This window comes from Zonotrichia albicollis, chromosome Z (assembly GCF_047830755.1).
Source record: "Zonotrichia albicollis isolate bZonAlb1 chromosome Z, bZonAlb1.hap1, whole genome shotgun sequence".
Classification (NCBI taxonomy): Eukaryota; Metazoa; Chordata; class Aves; order Passeriformes; family Passerellidae; genus Zonotrichia; species Zonotrichia albicollis.
Genome location: NC_133860.1, coordinates 22,374,758 through 22,393,506, shown reverse-complemented (window position 1 = coordinate 22,393,506; position 18,749 = coordinate 22,374,758). Strand labels below are relative to the sequence as shown.

Here is an 18,749-nt window from a genome sequence, read left to right as displayed (position 1 = left end):
GTGAATTAGGTTTCTTTCAGTTTGCAGTTTCTATTAAAGTGTACTTGTATATTTATTGATTAAAAGACAAAATAGATTTCTTCTTCCCTTCTTTTTTCTTAGCAGTTACATTTGATCAGAATGGTTTCTTAATCCTCCTCCTTTAATTATATGACAAGAACACAGCACAGTAGAATAATCAAGTTCTGTTTACATAGAATTGTTGAACTACATCTAGGAAAAAGAAGAACTGATATGCCCTTAAACTACAGAAAAGAAACAAAAGAAATCATCTAGGTAGCCAAAGTGAAATTAGTGGGTGTTCTGTCTTCTTTCAGTAACATACACAAGCATCACTTCAGGGATTTACCAGTAAAAAATGGAGACTTCAAGATTTTGATCAAGTAGGTACTATTTCAAAGCTGCCAAAAGTATCCCCTAAACAAAGTGGGTCTTTTTCATTGAAATTCCATAACAACACGTTTTTCCACTTTCTTGGCATATACAGGAACAGTCCCAAGTGGGCACAAATAAAAGAAGTCCCTCATCAGTCATTATAGTACATGGCCTCAAAGAACTACTTGTAAGCTCCAGCATCACCAAGCCCAACACAAAACACACCCCCACCACAATTCTGACTCATTAATGTGACGTAACTAAAATGCACAAAGCAAAGAACAGGCAGCGAAATTTAAAATATGTTTCTGAGCTCATTTTTTTCTGAAAAACACAGCTTTAAATACCTTTTCATTTATAGCGTCATCATTTCGCCTGGCTTATTCAAAATATTGAAGGATACCATGTTTGCAGTTAGCAGTTTCAGGTTCCTCTGTCTGAGTCTCTAAAATGTAGATATAGCAGGGCCACTTTAGGACATCATTAGTTATGACTACAACTCCCCAAGAGTTTGAAAACAGCCTCCAATTGCTTAGAGTACTTCCGTCCCTCTTAAACATCAATCAAGAAAAACTGGTACACCAAGTCAGATAAAGTTTAATGGTGGTGAAAGAAATGAAAAAGAGGCAAGTACAGACTAACCATAAAGGTTACATTCTACTGGTGTTTTCCACCTCACTGGTAAAAAAGGTACAAACCTATGCTTTTAGGGAAATAGCAGAGATTCAGATGAAAGGTTAGAGGAACATATGAGGTGTACAACGCACATAATTTGGGATTTGGTGCACCAGACCAGCAACTGGTTATAGTTAATTATACTACATTATCCTCTTATTAGGCAGCCACAGTTAAATGTTACAGTCTCCTTGATTCTGCTTTTCATAACAGAGATGGTACCAGCAAAACTGGCAGGTTAGGATGATAGAGCACTTATTGCTGCTCAAATATTAATGAGTTTTCTTCATTGTGCCTGATTTCAAAACAAAATGAAAGGTAAAAAATCATGTTTTACCAACATGAAAATGTAGAAATATCCAAATAGCCAGAAAGAGGTTTTATTTTTTTTCCCCAATATCCCCTCATTGGTCTAAAACAAAGCTGTAGGCAACATAACACTGTCACTGATTTTTAATGAAATTTCAATGTTAACTGCAAAAAGAAAACAAATATAATTCATTCACAAGGCATGTGTTTTTTTCTCTAAATAATAAGTTAAAATGTAATGGTGAAACACAATGCTCGAGGCCTAAGGAAAAATTCAGTATGATAAATATGCAGTATTAAAAGTTCCTAATAGGTGGAGTCATTGGATTACTAACCAAGAAATAGACAGTTATTCTTATTTGCTAACACTTGTTAATAATATTTATTTTTTTTAAGTTTCAGTTTGTTTCACATGCAAAAATAACACATTTTTCCCCACAAATACAATACCGTGGTAAGTTCTGAGTTGAATGGGTGGTTATAAAAAGGATGGAGTCAAATCTGACTCACAGCTTACCAAAAGATGTCACAAGGTCAATGACTGCAGTGTAGCAAGTGAGATTTAGGTTGGACATTAGAGGGGAAAAAACAAAAGTCTTTAGCAGTGTAAATGAAGCACTGATGAAATATCCAGAGACCCATGGTAGAGCCTCTGTCCCTGGAGGTCTTTAAGTAATGTCCAGGCAGAGCCACAGAGAGTGGACCTGATTAAGGAGTGGTGACATCCCCACCCTGGGTGCCTGCAGGTCAACACAGGTCTCCTTCAATCAAAATTTCAATGGTTCATTGATTGTATCAAATTAACAGTGTGGCTAATGCTCTAATGCAAGACCTAGACATTTGAGAAACCCTTACAAACAAAAAACAATGATGATTTCATACTTGACTTTTTTTGTTTACTGGTTGCTCACTAAACTTCAGGACAGCAATTTTTTTCAATGAAATTGAGAAAATACTCCTGTTTAAGATGAATTAATTAAAATACTCATAAAACAAGATTATTTAATTAATTAGCTATTTGAGAGAACACACATTTTTAAGCATAAATTCAACACTAGACAATTATTAGTTATGTAGACATACAGATTTAATCAAGGAACATACTTGATTTCATATTTGAAGCAGAGAGAGATGTTTTTACTATATCTTCATATTAAAATAATTTACACAAAATGCAATCTAAAATTTCAGCGCTTTCAAAGTTTGGTAGTATGAAAAAAATTATCTTCATTCTAATATCCATATATAGCAAAATTACCATGTTCCTAGAGCTCCCGAGTTCACAAAAATAATTGAGTTGCATCATATATAGCACACATTCTGTTATAAAGAGTTTAAAAAACTACAACCAAACATTGACCAGCATACATCTCCTCTCCAAAAAAATAAAAAAGGACTAATGTCTTCAGATAACTGAAAATATTGCTAAATTTGTACTCTGGATTATTATGCCTAGATAATAACATTTAAACATTCCCATATTTGTAGTCTTTTTAAAAGTATCTAAACTGGTTGGCATCATGGAATATATTTCACTTACCTATTACAAAGTATGTAAAAATATTTAATTTAAAATAAGCACACATTTTTTAGAGTTTCAGATTTATAACAATTGTTTTCTTACACTATTCAAGAATTCTCTTTAACCATATTTATTTATTTCTCTTTGTGCTAACAATATTCCATATTACATTTCTGGACATATTTTCCTACTCTTCTGTATTAGGCATCTTGTAATTAGAAGAAATATCGTTCAGTATGCATAGCTAAAATTAAGGAATGAGGGCACCAAGCCAAAGAGAACTGCAAATAAAGCAATCTTGCTGTCTGAGTGTTCTGGAAAGATACTTGACATTTCGAAAGCTAAAATGATCCCACTTGACTTATGAGAAACTAAAATACATAATTTAAAAGCTACTTTGAGACGAATTTTTTATAGAAAACTCTTCAAATATTTGAAGTTGACCAAAACATAACTTTTATGTCAGTTTATTAATTTTTGAAAGGACAATGATTACTTGATTATTTATGAAGTGAATCACATTCCCTCCACTGCTAACAGAACAGTTTCTACACTCAGTTCTATTCTCTCAAGAGTTTACAGCCTACAAAGACAGCATGAAGCTCTTTGTATAATTCATTACAGATGTAAAAATCAAATACTTTTGTCATAATAAAGCTAACCCAGAATCTCAATTACAGGAATGCAGAGGGGAAGTACCACCCATTACATTTCACTAAATAAATTTTAAAGTTTTTTGGATGCATCCTCAACTCTTAGACAAGTTGATAAAAACCCACATTATTAAATTTTTTTATTACATATTTTGCTGTTGAGTTGTAATTCATGTTTCAAACTAATATGAATTAAGAATGATCAGGTCTGTACTACTTGATATTTCGGTATTTGGCAGATCCAATACTTATACATAACAGATCTATTAATGCATATTCATAGTGAGACCTCAGAAATATGTCAAAAAGGAGGATATGTAGTAAAGTTAGAATTTGTATACATATTCTCCTTCCAATTGTTAAAAACATTCAGGCACTGAACTGTTTAGATTAAACATTTAATTTTTTAAAATTAAAAAATAAAGCTCTAAACCAGTATTTATAATATTGCTGTTGCAATAGGAATTTAGTTTCCTTTTTATTCCAGTCAACTACACCAATGTCTTAGCCACTATTTTTTCATCCATTTAAAGAAAAACCCCTTTTCTAGGTATTAATTCCCTTAGCGAAATCCTACTACAGAAGACTACAGAAATCATTACAAGATTTTTTTTTTTTAATGTAGGCATTCAAAATAACTCCACTCATGGTAGGTCTACAAAGCACTTTATTTGAATTTTTCAAGGTAGGCAGATAGATTACAGTGAAAATTAATTTTTTCTTGACTAATTTCAGTAATACTGGAATCCAACACACCAAGAGAATGTACAAAACAGAATGTGGAAAGGAAAGTCTTCCACCAAGAAATTAATGCTTTTTAAGATTTAACTTAGTTTGAGCAATTATGATGAAACAACTTCATTACTTGTTAAGTTTAAACAACAGTTTTTATGTTTAAGAACTATCAATGAGCTTCTCCCTTTCGGATGCTAGCTGAAGAAAACAGTAACTTTTATTTAGGCAACACTGTTAGAAACACACTAAGTTTTAAATGTAATTTTTAAAATATATTTTAAAGTGCAGCAAAAAGGGGAGATCATAAAACTGGCTTCTAGAATTTAGGAGAAATAAATTGCAACTGCAAACGATCAGTCCTTTTAAAATATGGTCCAACTCTCTACTTGTATGATCACATATATCAACAAGACTTTTGTATCATAACCCATTGAATGGAAAAAGACTTGGTAATTTTTTTTTCTTCTTTCTTTTTGGGTTCTGTTTCTCTCAGAGAAAAATACAAATACTGTTTTAAAATTTAGAATTATGAGAAGGAGTGTTGAATAATCCCCTTTGAGACTAATACTGTGTTTATATTAATAATTTTAAATGTAGCAAATGTATGGATTTTTAAAAGTACATTGCTAATAGCTGCTCAACAAATATTGTGGTTTAGGTGCAAATTTTAAAGAAGTTTCAGAAGTACAATGAACTAAATATAAAACTGGATTATAGCAACAGTGTGTTAATGTAAATTGTAACTGGGGTTTATCAGAAAATATTACATGTTTTAAATATTTAAATTAAATTTTTCTATCCAAGCCAGAGATAAATGTATGCTAAATAAAGTTTCACAATTGTTTTTGTTAAGTAAATCTAGCACTGAGTGCAAATCAAATGTTCTATTAGAACTGGTATTCTTCCTTGCAGCGTGACATAACAGATCCTGTTTGAAATGAAAGTAAAAAATGATAATACATTTTGTTGGTAGTCTTTGTAGGGGCAAAATCAAAATTTAAAAAAAAACCAAACCAACAACAATGACCCTACTGTTCATAATATGATTGCAATTGCATAATTTACATGTAATCATTTATTTGCACTTTAATGCAAAGTCTCAAGCTCCAAAGGCAAGGTATATTATTTCTGCTGTGTGATAGATCACTGGAGAGGCACCCAGCACACTGGCTGTTATACAGGGGTTAACACGGGCACTGGGGGAATAAAGCTGTATGTTACTTTTTTAGATCACACAAAAAAAAGAAAATACAACTAACACCAGAGAACAGAAGCCAGATCTTGAGTTAAATCGAAGTCTGGTATTATATTAAAGTCTCCTAACACATTAAAAAAAGCAAGAACATGAAAATGTATATCTGTTAGTACATGAAGCGGTTGTGGCAATTTCAATTTTTGTTGTATCAGAAATATGTGTCTTGGAATTCAGAAATGAGGTGCATTTATCCTAAGATTAACTTAAGCACTTATCTCTGGTGATAAAACTGCACAAAATTAAAGTTTTTATTATGACTGATAAACTGCTGTCAAATTTTTCACCAAAGACTTGAAAATAACAATGCAAAGCACTAGGTTTCCCACAGAAAAGCTTAAATTAAAATAATAGTACCTGTGAGTCTCTCTACAAGACAAATCAAACCTGAAGCACAACGCATCTCTGTTTTCCACAGTCAGAACAAGCAACTGGGAACAAACTGAGTACAAATCATAGGCTTCTGCTCTGTTCATCTTGACAATTCAAAAGTGCATCTATATCCAGCTTTCTCCATCTGGCTATTATACCACATTATTTTAAGGGTACAGGTTAAGGGGGACAACCCACCTTCCAGGATGACAAAAAAGAGTTTGGAAGTTTGTCTCATCTCATTGCTCATACAGAAAATCCTTTATTATGTACCATAGGACAAAGGATTTGCAACTGTCTATTATTTGAGAAATATGCTATTGCAGTAATTTATTTCACTGTATGGGTCTTGAAGATGCACAGTGGTATCTCAAATCTGCTTCTAAAGAAAACTGCATGCCATTTTTGTGACATTGGGAATACTGATAAAACACAAAAAGAAAATTTGGGGTTTTGATAGTTATGAATTATATATGGTACTGACAAGATTGTTCAAGAGCTCTTTTCTGCTTCAGGGATTACTTTATATAAAGTTTTAATTCAACTTTTCCTTATTAATGATTTCCACAGACAGGTGACTAAAGTTTTGTATTCACTCCTGAACATTCCTAAAAGTTCTGAACCAAACTGAAAAAAGATGTCCTCTGATATGGTTTCATTCCCAAAATACATCAATACACAGCTATCTTTCCTCAATTAACAAGTCTCTTGGTTTCAATGTCAACAGGATCCCCTATGGAAACAAAATTAGGTCTCAATATCTGCAAGCAACTACTCCAAACTAAAACAACAAGAATAAATATAAAACCAAACAAGCTTTGAAATGTCCTTACAAAAGCTCTACACTGTAATTTTTCATCCTAGCTGAAGGGAAATTTTCAGAGGTTTTGAAGCATCTGAAAAAACCCCAACTTCTCCCTACATACTCCAACACAAACAGTAATGCCATTATAATGGAGGAAGAGGCAGCATGTTATAATAGATACTGTTGGTTTGTTAAACTACATAAAACTCTGAAACTCATCTCTACTTCCAGAATAAGCTTTCAGTGATCCTCATAATTACCACGGTTTCTATGGAAATATTTGCTTAAGGATTCAGAAAAAAAATGAACATTTTAATGCCAAAAGCAAATAAAACCCCTTCACTAGCTGCTGGATTTTGTGAAAGGAGGTACCATTAATACATACAAGCAGGTACAGATTACTTGCCACCTACTTACTCTTCAGCTAATTTAATCCTTACAGTCTCTACTGGAGTTAAAGTTGCAACCTATGCACTGAAAAAGAATACTAAAAACAAAATAGAACCTCAAAATTTGGCGCTAAACATCAACAATCTGGCTGACTTACTTCAGTGAATTCAGGTTTCTGAATAACTAAAGAGAAAATGTTGTTGTGAAAAGAAAGAGATTAAAGTTTATAAGAAAGCAACATATATGTGTGTATATATTGACATATATATATATATATATATATATATATATATAGTAGTTAGATACTACTATGTACTGTAATATATTACCACCATTTTATAGAAGAACAAACATACAAACACACATAACACACACAACACCACTAAAGGAGGTAACAGAGGCCCTGATCCTTAAAAGATTATCTGTACATTTACCTACAAGCATAAACATGGTTGTCAGTGTGATCACTGCTTGCTCTCATTGCATCACTAAAAGAGTGAAAAAGAGAAAGAACCACACACAGAAGAGGAATGAGAGAACTTAATAGGACGAAATATTTTAAACTCAGAAATGTATTCACCACCTATTCTATTCTGTCTATCCATAATGCTGCTCTTATCTCCCCAAAAATGCACTTGCCTTCTGAGTTACTTTGCACAGAAGACACAGTGTTTTAAAACTAGATTCAAAAAAGCTAATATTAGGAAAGTTTTCGTGAGATCAAGCTTTAGACAGATTTGCTAATACAAGTGAGAAGCAGATAGTAAACATTCTTTTTTGTGAAAATACCCACACTATGCTTATATTTTATGATTTACATGACAAATGCTAAATATTGGAGAGAAAATGCAAGAAACTCCCAGTAAGACAGCCTGATCCCTTGATAATTAAAATATTTTATTTTAAAATACAAAGCTTATGTATCCTAAGTATTTAAACATTAGAATTTAATAGTATCTAGGGAAACTACTTTAACATTGTTAGTGGTATCTCACTTCTGAGAAAAGCATCCATAATCCAGTTATGAAAAATAAGTGCAAGTTACACTTATGTTTTTTTCTTGTGACAATTGGACTTGATTCAGTATAAATGCTATCTTATTCCTCCAGACTTCTACTTGTAACAGCTATGCCTTATCTATAACATTTTAATATAAAAACTATATAATTCCATTATGGTTTGTTGAAACTCATTTTTCTGCTTCAGCAAACACCCTCAGCAGAAGAAATACCCTAAAAAAAACCCCATGTGTCTTCACAGATACTAAATGCATCATTAAATGTTGAAAACAGGCAATATGAAAAAGGAATTTTAGAAAAGAAAAAGGCTACATATCTAGAGAGCTCTTTTTCAATACTCAGAATCCTAGAGTTTTCAGCAAAAGACCACAGTTCATCTCAGCTCCTTGTGCCAAGCATTTCTTCTGAAAAGCTTTGTGCAATTTCTTTTCAGCTAGAAATAGAGATTTTTTTAAGTTACGCAAAATCTAGATCTACTAGGTAATGGAAATTCTACAATACAACTATGACGTTAACTGTCATCTTCTGCAGGTTACTCAACAGGCAAAACTGTGAGATAAATTTATTCCCCCCACTCTGCTAACCACACTCTTAGTAATAACTATTTAGGCACTTTGTTTCTTCGGAAAGTTCTTCAGTGATTTTACAAGGCACAGCTGCACAAAGCGCTGGATTTGAACACTTCTTTTCAAACATTTTTCAAAGTTTACTTCTTTAGGAGTCTATTTTTTGGAGTGGTGGTGTTTGGATTTGCCTTTTTCCCTCCCCTGTGCTCTTGTTAGTGGAAGTCTACCATTTAAAGCTTGAAATTATTTTCTGCACCTAGAGAGGAAACACTGGTCTGACTGCTTTTCTAAAGTGGAAGTAAAGCATTAGACTTTTATCTTTCACTACTGAAAAGAATGTGTAAAGTAATTCTTAGTAAATATACACTTAGCATTACTGCAAGACCCTTAAAACATCTCCTCCTGTTTCACAGGCTAATTTCATTGAATCTTTTCATCTTTGAACAAAAAATCTCACTTTTGTGTTACAGAGTGCATAGCATTCTGGACTATTACAAACTTGATAAGTAATAATTTACTTAAAACAAATTCCCAGCACTAAGGATATCAATAAAACCCAGAACTAGAGCGTAAAATTGAAGAGACAGTTACACAATTCTGTGTGTGCTTGCTGCTCTAGCTCACCACTCTGCATCTTCACATCAACCTAATTCAATTGACACACAGTCTCCCCACAGCTGAGAAAATCCCGCTTCCTTACCAGCTCTTAGGAAAAGCTTAAATACAAAAACCGCTATGTTTAAGTAAAGTTAAGGTTGTGACACAAATCAACAAAAGGCAGGAAATTCAAAGATAATACTGACAATCCATGCTTAATTCATGATTGCCTAACAAAAGGGGGAAACATCATGAGGAACTAATGTTTAGCTTTAACTTCACTCTGTCTGTGCTCTTGGGCATATAGGTGTTTACCTCAAAGATTATAGTAATTCAGTCTGTCCTGACAGTCTAGATGTGTTCTAGTGATTATTTAGCATTTAAAAATGTGTTGGATGTAAAGAAACTTTTAAACCAATTGTCAATGTTCTAACATGCAACACTCCAGCAGACATCATTAATTAGAAATACATCTTGAGAAAATTACAGTAGACCTAAAAACGGATATAATAACATAATTTATCTCAGAAGTAAACAAAACACATTTTTTTTGTATACAAAAATACAAAATAATTCATTTTGGAATGTAACATTAAATAAAGAATGCTTTTTTGTCTCATCAGTTAACAGCTCTCAGTATGTATACATACTTCAATTCCTGCTTGAATCCTAATCTCTCTGTATACTACAAAGAGTATTTTTCTGGTCAGAAAAATGCCAGAGAAATTAATGCCACCAATGGATACATTATTAAAGTGTGGCAGTTTTTATTTAATCTTTTAGGCTTCCAAATAAAATGCAGTTATTTTAGTGCACTTTAAAAATACTAATGACATTAAAAAACCATGTATAGCTTTGTATACTATCTATCCTATGCAGAAATTAGGAAAACAAAAGAAGGAAATTAATAAAATGGCAAAGATTGCACTTCACAGCCTTCTCTAGAGGACATGAAATTACCTCACACATACATACCTTATTGAGTTAATTGAAGGATACCAATAACAGCTTTTGCTGTAATTGTTTTCTTTATTTACTGAATTTATTATTGATAAATTTTTGTATCAAATGGTTAAAATTTTTCCTGGAAATTAGCACTATTACAGTTTTTTTTTCCAGCTGAGTTACTAAGCAATTGTGATCTTGTACCAAACATCAAAATTCTGCTAACTTTCGTAACATAAAAAACCTGTCACTGAACAGTTTCAAAGAGGGCTTTCAAAATCCTGCATCTGTACAAACCTGGTGTCAAGATTTTAATTATCAAAGCAAGGACAACTCTGTGTTTCACCCTCAGGATTATCAAAAACATAGCATGGTTGCACAGGACAACACGCTCTCACCCAGTCACAGCCTCACAGAGCCTCAGACACTCTCTGATGGAGCCTGAAGAACTGCATAAGTGGTTAAGTCTTTGCAAGACCATGGGATGCCACCCTAAAGGCTCCCTGAGAAGTCAGGCACATGCTCCCCAGCTGATTCCCTCTACTGAGGACATGAGGGCCTCAAAAGCCTCTGACGAAGTGCAGCTGCTCTTCTCCCTTTGAGAAGAGAGACAGATCCTTTGATAAAGGAGGTTCAAAAATGAACAGAGCTCACAACACTGTAAGGTGCTCACTTTTTAACTTACCAGCAATCAAAGCAAATGTGAGAAAATCTTTTACTCAATTGCCAGAAAATAAATGAGAAAAGGGTGATGCCTGGCTCAACCCTACAACACTCTTGTTTACCTAATAAACATTCACTAAATACCACATATATAATCTAAGGTAAAATCTTGACTTCCTTAGAAACCATGAATTATGCTTATAAATTCTACTTTGTTATAGTTTGTTTTGCATTTTCAGCTCATATTAAAATCAGAATTTATTTGTCAGGTTGGCATGCTGAGACATGCTGAAGATTATCATGCTAATCAATTAGTCAATAATGTATCAAAAATCAGTCAGTATCTCAGCTGTTATACTGGATCCTTAATAGCAAAAATAGTTGAATTTTTAAGCAATTGTACAGCTTAGTAGCAACGGTATCAACAGAAAATATTCTCAAATTCCCAGTAACTGAGTGCAATGATACTAAGTGACTGCAGATTACAACATGATAGTGACAGATGGGTCTAAGTATACAGAAGAGAAGATGAGGTTGGATAGGGCTAATCACCCAAATGCAACAATTATTTTCTACTCATTCATTCTCTGAAACACACCTTCGGCCTTCCATGTGCCTACGGACACTTCCTTTTTTCTCTCTTTATTCTTTCATAAGCAAGGTTTTCTTTCTCCTAGGTTTCTTTGCTTCAGTTTTTCAGTTGTTTCCCTACTTTTGGGAAAAATCATGTTTTCCTCTGAGTAACTGTAGTGAATGAAGGGTGAAATCAGTTTGAGAAATTATTGATCCTCAAGACATGGATTCCATTATGCCCATGATAACTCTTTCCACACGTGCTGTCAGAGTCAGAAGGGACAAGAGTAGGGCCTGCAGATCGGCAGTACAAAGACAGAAGAGACAGGTCTGCCTTCAGACCCTGTCCTGCTCCTCTCACCCTTCAGCAGGGACAAGAAGCACCTTCATTATTATCACCTTGTGCTCTACAGACAATTTCCTTCCCTGAATTTCCACAAGACATTTCACAAATTCAGAAATTCATCTCGGACAAGCAGTGAGAGAATCCATTTTCAAGTCTGACAATGCCTGTTCTGCTCATGGAAGTACAAAGAACAGCAGACCAGAGGAAAGGGCAGTAAAGGCCTGTATTCCCTCTCCTCTGCCATGCTCAAAGCTCTGCAGCTGCAGCAGCTGCATGGTGGCCTCATCTTCCTATACTCCGTACATAAGGCGAGCAGAACTCTGCAGAACAACATACGCTTGAATGCACAATACAAACCCCCGTGAAGTGTAGAATTTGAAAAGGAAAATACAAGAATGAGTTTGTGACTACTGGAATGGTAATTTATCACATAGTAATTCTTTATTAAAATCTAAGCAGTGTGAAGTTTAAAAAAAAATCAGCAAGCCTAAAATGAACATCTCAAATACACAGTTTGTAAATCCTACTGAAATTTAGGCATGTAAGTGGGAGACAGACATTTGAGAATCTGGCCCTCTGGCAAAAATGTATGTCTTATTTAAGGTCAGTATCTTATCTGAAAAAGCAAAGCAGCCTTTCCAAACAAGCATTAGAAGATTTCCTATTCTAAATAAAAAATCTGTCTCTCTATGTGGCCTATCAGAGAGGACATTTAATTCTAAGATGCTCCTCTATTTTACCATAACAGCATTTTTAACGGACCATCAACCTCATTCAAATTTTTTACAACAGGTGACCGATCTACATTTTTGCTTGCTTAGTTATGCTTTTACAGCATCTAGAAACACATATATATTTTTTGATTTTCTATCAAATGTTCTCCTGGTCTCCAGGACTATTCAAAGGGGATGCTACCCAGTCTCCCCAGTAATTGCCAATTCTATAAGGATTATTTGCAGCAAATATATACACTGAATTTCATAGTCCCAACCACAGATATTTTTAAGCAAGTCAAACACTTTTTATAAATTTCCTATTTTTATGGGTAAAGGTTTTGAAAATTTTTATCTCTACATTTCCAACACTTTTGATAACAGTCCCTGTGAACTTCAGTTCAATCTTCACAAAAAATAAAGATACAGGTATATTACATACCATAGTCTGTGATCTTACAGGATACTAAATACAGTTCTTTCAGGTTCCGTCCCTCTCTGGCAATCACCTCCACACATCTGAAAGACACAGTAAAATTACTGTTATTAGGCAGTAAATCACTTTTAAATATCAAGAATACAATCCACAGATAAAACGTACTGTATCTCAGTTTCTTCATTTTGCAAATGGATCCATACGTTTTACTGGAAATGAATATGGCTACATGTTTACATAACAGAAAAATATTTTAAATTGAATCCCTTTATTTTAAATTGAATCCCTTTATATGGATATTCCCCTAAGTCTCTGAATATGAGTTTCTCAAAACGTATACAGACAAGCACTTTGGAAAAATACACAAATGTGAATTCCCATTTCTTTATCACTTTGGCAAGCTTCTGTTGGAAATTTTAAGCTTTGACAGCTTTCTTTAAGGGAAGAACTATAAATGCACTATAATGAGGACAAAATATAATAAATTGTAATTTCAAATTCATGTTTGTATTTCTTCAGTGATTACTGCATGAGTCAGCATTCATCAGGTCATGAAATGCTACACGATCATGGTGTTCTAACACATTGCTGGAGAACTTGTATAGATGAGAAAACAGCTCATTCACTTGCCTTATCATAATATATCATTGCATATCATAAGAATATGCAATGAAACATGGAGGTTTTTATGTTATTCTTGCTGTTTGATTTTTGTAAGAAAGAAAATGAATATGAATTAATTAATGAAATTAAATAGGAGCTTATGCTGTACCTGTAACCAAGCCTATATTACAATACTATGTTTCCAAGTGCAGTGTGTATAACCTACCACTCAGTAATCACAGAATCGTTAAATACATTTTCAATCCTAATAATGTAGATCAGTTGTTTGTTAGATCAGCTAGCATGACTATTGTGCTATTTTCTACACAGATACATTTTAAAAAGTGTATTTTACTAGATGAATTGTAAAAATTTCTTCTGATCCAATATATTCGACTTTAATTTTCAGGTCAATTACCCAATCACTTACTCTGACACTTAAATCAATCCTTGAACAGTATAAAAAATTAATTTACTTGCCAATTTCTAAGAAAATAAGTATTGCTGAATTTGTCATACTTTTGAAAGATACCCCTAAATCCTCAGGGACCTTTTTCTTTCATTTACCATCTCCAATAGATTATCTCCTAATCTGATTTAACTGTTCCTGCTGGCAATTTTAGACTTTAAAAGCAACCACCTAATTCTTACAGGTGACAATAAGGCAATAACTAAACAACAGCCCTTATACCCATTTGTCCTCTCCCTGACTCCTTCTTCTAAAAAGTACAATGGAAATGAAATACTACACATAAACATCACATCTCTGACAGAGTACCTTAACAACAATTTCTTTAACACTACTATAAACATTCAACCCTGAAAAATTGTGAGACACTAACATTTAGAAATTTTTTGCAATTCTTATCATTAGGTAAAGATTATTTTCCATCATGAATACACAAAGAAAAGAAATATTTACACCAGGACTATGCTTTTTTGGTACAAGATAACCTCAGAACAACATATTTTCCTAAAATATGGTAAGATTTAGAGCACTAAACACATTCTTTATACATGAAAAATTTCTTCTGTTCCTGTCAGACACAATTTTGAAGAACATACTAATCTTTGTTACCTGGCTTATTAAAATAACTAAACAGTGAGAAAATATTTTTATTATTAATTCCAGAAAAATACTTCATAATAATGAGATTTTATTGCTATTACTAGTAATATGAATAAAAGGAAAATCATTATCATGTATTTCATTAATGCTATTTTCATTAGGCATTTCAGCAAACAAAACACAATCAAAAAGTCAATGGACACTGAGGTTAAAAGAAGCTTTTATAATCAAATATATCACTTAATAAAGCGATCATATTATGAAACCTTCTTACCCTTGGATAAAATTTCTGAACCTAAAAATATTTTGTAAACTATATGAAATGAATCTAAGGGTTTTCAAATTATTTTTGCTAGTTAGTTGTCACTAAGAGACAACTAATATAACAAAAATGAAGTATGGCAATCAGTGGCTAAAAATACCATCACAAGGCAGTCAAAATGATATAAAAGACTAACTAATTTTCTCTACAACTTCAATTGCACACCTTTTCAATCAGTCAGAGTCAAAGTTATATTATCTGCACAAATGCAGAAGCACTTGACTGTGTGGCCCTTAGAAAAGTATCCTTTGATACTTCCAGATAGTGTCAGCTCTAAGGGTTAAAGCTTTTTAAAGTGGCTTGAGTGACTCCAGTCCTGTTCTCAGTGACATCTTGGAGTCTAAATTAAATAGTCTTCACTTTTTTCCTACTAGGAAAAGAAAATCTTCACCGTCTTCAGCTATATCAATTGAAGAGGCAAATACCCCACCAAAATATAAAAAGAAAAAAGGCTAAAAAAATTGTCCTTTGAATACTGTATTTCTTCATGTTTTTGACAATATGAAAACTATCTAATATCTAGAAGAATGAGGTAATGGCACATCTACTTTGGAGAAAAAATTATATATAGCTAAAATATTTAATTGAATTTATGTGCTTTTGTGTGCTTTCTATACCTTGCATAAGTCAATCTAATTCCAGTTTTAATTTCTATTACTCTTTCTATAGATCATACTCATGTACATCAACCTTCAGAGACAGGAGAAACACTTAATATTGCCTTATTTGCCTCTGCTTTACAGACAGTCACACAATACATAATTGCTTGTGAAAACTGTCTTCTTTACAACATAAGGAAAAATAAGAGTAGTTGTGTATTTATTGCTTTTACCTTTTAATCTTTGTTAAACATGACAGCAAAGAAAAAGGTTAACAGAAAAAAATCAAATTAACCTTTTCTAGAAAGCAAGGATCATCTTAATTCTGTTGCAATAATCCATCAAAATGATGTCAGATTATTGTCATATCTATCTTTGAAAGTATTTATATTTATGATGTTGCTGAATTAGACAACAAAGAAGCCTACCCTAAAAAAAAAAAGAAAGAAACATAACAAACCAGAATTATACTGGTAAAAAAAAAATGAAGAAAAGTTATTATTTAAAGCTGTGGCAAATTTCAGAAGTGAGCACACCAGAAAACTGAGCCCCATAAAACTATCCCCTCTCTGTCAGAGACTTAACATGGACATGGTGGCAACAGTTGTGTGTCAACACTGAGAGAATTTCTTAAATCTTTTCACCCAACATTGCTGAGCAGGCCTTCATCAACTGTACTAAACAAATTAAAATATAAACACTTGTCCAGAAAGAAAAGATATTTTTACACTCAAAATAACTTATTACCAAAAATGAGCCAAGGAATAAAGAAATAAAACTATAGAGCTTTGCTAATACACATGTCTGGATCAGAGCTAGCCAATGTCAAAATCTTTTTACTTACTACTTTGCAAATGAGTATCATTTAGAACTATGTGACACATTAAAATATCAAAACAGAGAACATGAAAAATTTTAGGAAGACACTGTTTATTTATTAAACCTGAAAATATTATCCAATAAATGCTTACAGCAAGTTTTCCCTAGATCCACTCAATAGTTTATGAATGCTGTTCTCTGACAGACTGTTGGGCAATTCAGTTTTATTGCATTTGATTTTGAAAGTAAGAAATTAACATAACATACTGTGAAATTTACAGTGCTATCAGGAGCAAGAAAAAGGCAAAAAGCGCCAACTGGTTTGACATAAACCAGTCAATCAAACAATAATATGAAATAAAGAATATAACTAAAAATGTACCCACATACTGTCAATTCAAAGTAGAGTTACAAGACCACAGAAGTCTGCAAGATAACTGGAAATGTAAGATAACTGAGCACTATGATGTTGAACATATCCACACTGAAAACACCCCAAAATTCATGACATGCAGAGACTAATAAACCTAAGACTGCCTCTTACGGTTTCAGGTTTTTAAGACGTCTTTCTACTTTGAAAACTAAAAAAAATATCAAGGTAAAAACAACATAACTTCAATGTTGCTCAAATTTTAAGAATTGCTATCAGGAGAAAACTCTCCATCTGGGTTACAGAAACCACAGAATTTTATCCACTAACATGTACTTGTGTATACTGCTCTTGCCACCTGGTCTGTAGACATGAAAAATTACTTAGGTCTAAAAAGAGTTACTGGGATAAAGCTTCTCTGCCAACACATCTCTTTGAGAGTCATAAAACTGCATGACTGAAACACAGATATGTCTACCAGCAACTTTAAATTTAGGCTCATATTCTTGATAACTTCACACATATAAATACATGCAATGATTTCTGAGAGTCAAGATTTTTGACTTCCCAAAACTTAAGAGCTTAAAAATAATAAAAAAACTCAGACTAGAAAAATAAGCAATCTGAAACCCTGTAATTTTTCTTCTCTTAGCCAACTGATCCTACATTTTTGCCCTGAGTGAAAGTTTAAGGTTAATGAAGTAAACTGCAAGATTCTAACTGTAAGATAACTCAGATCCTTAAGTTATGAAAAATTATTGTATTAATATATATGTGTATATATGTGTGTGTGCATATGTATTTTATATATACGTGTGTGTGTTTGCACACAAAAATAGAGCTATTATATTTCTGATCTAAATCAGAAAACATTGGAAAATTGTATTTGTGGCAACTGAAAGGAGCTAATGAGAAAATATGAGCACAGTGTATGTAGAGTAAGTAGTCCAGGGAGACATTGTTACAGTCTGAGACTCTTCAGCCCTGAGCGGAGCTAATTGGAGTTGCCAGTTACTGGTTATGGGTCTACAGTTTGAAGGAGTGAGTGAGCTTCACCCACAAAAGAAGTATAAAACCCCCAACAAAACATTAGCATACCACCTTTGAAAGGTTCAAAATTAATATCAGACTGCTTGCAAGTCTTCTCTGGTATTTGACTGTATTTGTCTCTAAGCAGTCAAGTGAATACCTTGCTATTCCTCAAATCATAACCAACAGCACTACTGGGAAGCAAGAGGGAGCTAGGAAAGAACAAGAACACTAAAACATGCCATGGAAACCATAAAACTCTCATGAAGAAATATATTATGCTCCCAAAAAATTAGCATTTCAAGCATTAAATTCAGGCAGAAAAAATTAGCTGCACATGAAATAATACTCAAAGCCATTGGTTTTGATGACTTAGGTATTCCAATGGAAGGCAGCAATGCAACATAATAACCAAATCTCTCCTGTAACAAAACCAAATCTCTGACCACAGAAGCACATATAGTCTTAAGACACTTATGTAATCTGAGGCCCACTGCACTAGGAAAGAATAATTTAAAGGCTAAACCAGTGAAAATTCTAACATTTTACTGACTGATCTATAAACCCTTGTAAAACGTCGTAACAATAAATGATGAAGTTAATACCCTGATGGGCACATACTCTTGGTTCAGGATTCGCTTTCATTGATCATTTCATCAGCATTATGAACAACAGATCTCTTCCAATGTATGTTTTCTAATAATTTATACTAATAAGAAGTATGATTTTTACTTGTTTTTCAGTTACCCTTGTACACAGTTGTAACTGCCATTTTTGAATCATATTTAAAATACATGTTTTAAAATGATTTTTCATTTTAAGACCAAGAACTGTATCTAAAAGAAACACTATTAACTACAGAGACAGCAAAACAGGATAAGACTTGTTATCAAAAGCACAAGAATTTGAAATGCACTTTTTGTCTGGAACCAATATGCAAAGTGTCACTAGTTATACAATTAAACAGCAATTATCTTAGAGAGGTCATTAAG

General features: G+C 33.1%; 1 protein-coding gene across 1 annotated transcript in view; it reads right to left on the bottom strand.

Moving 5' to 3' along the window:
* FBXL17 (F-box and leucine rich repeat protein 17) overlaps window positions 1-18,749 on the bottom strand; it is a 275,155-nt gene that overhangs the window by 79,520 nt on the left and 176,886 nt on the right. Inside the window, exon 7 of the mRNA XM_005490423.4 lies at window positions 12,953-13,029. Coding sequence (XP_005490480.1) covers window positions 12,953-13,029 — 77 coding nt within the window. The remainder of the gene's footprint in view (window positions 1-12,952; window positions 13,030-18,749) is intronic.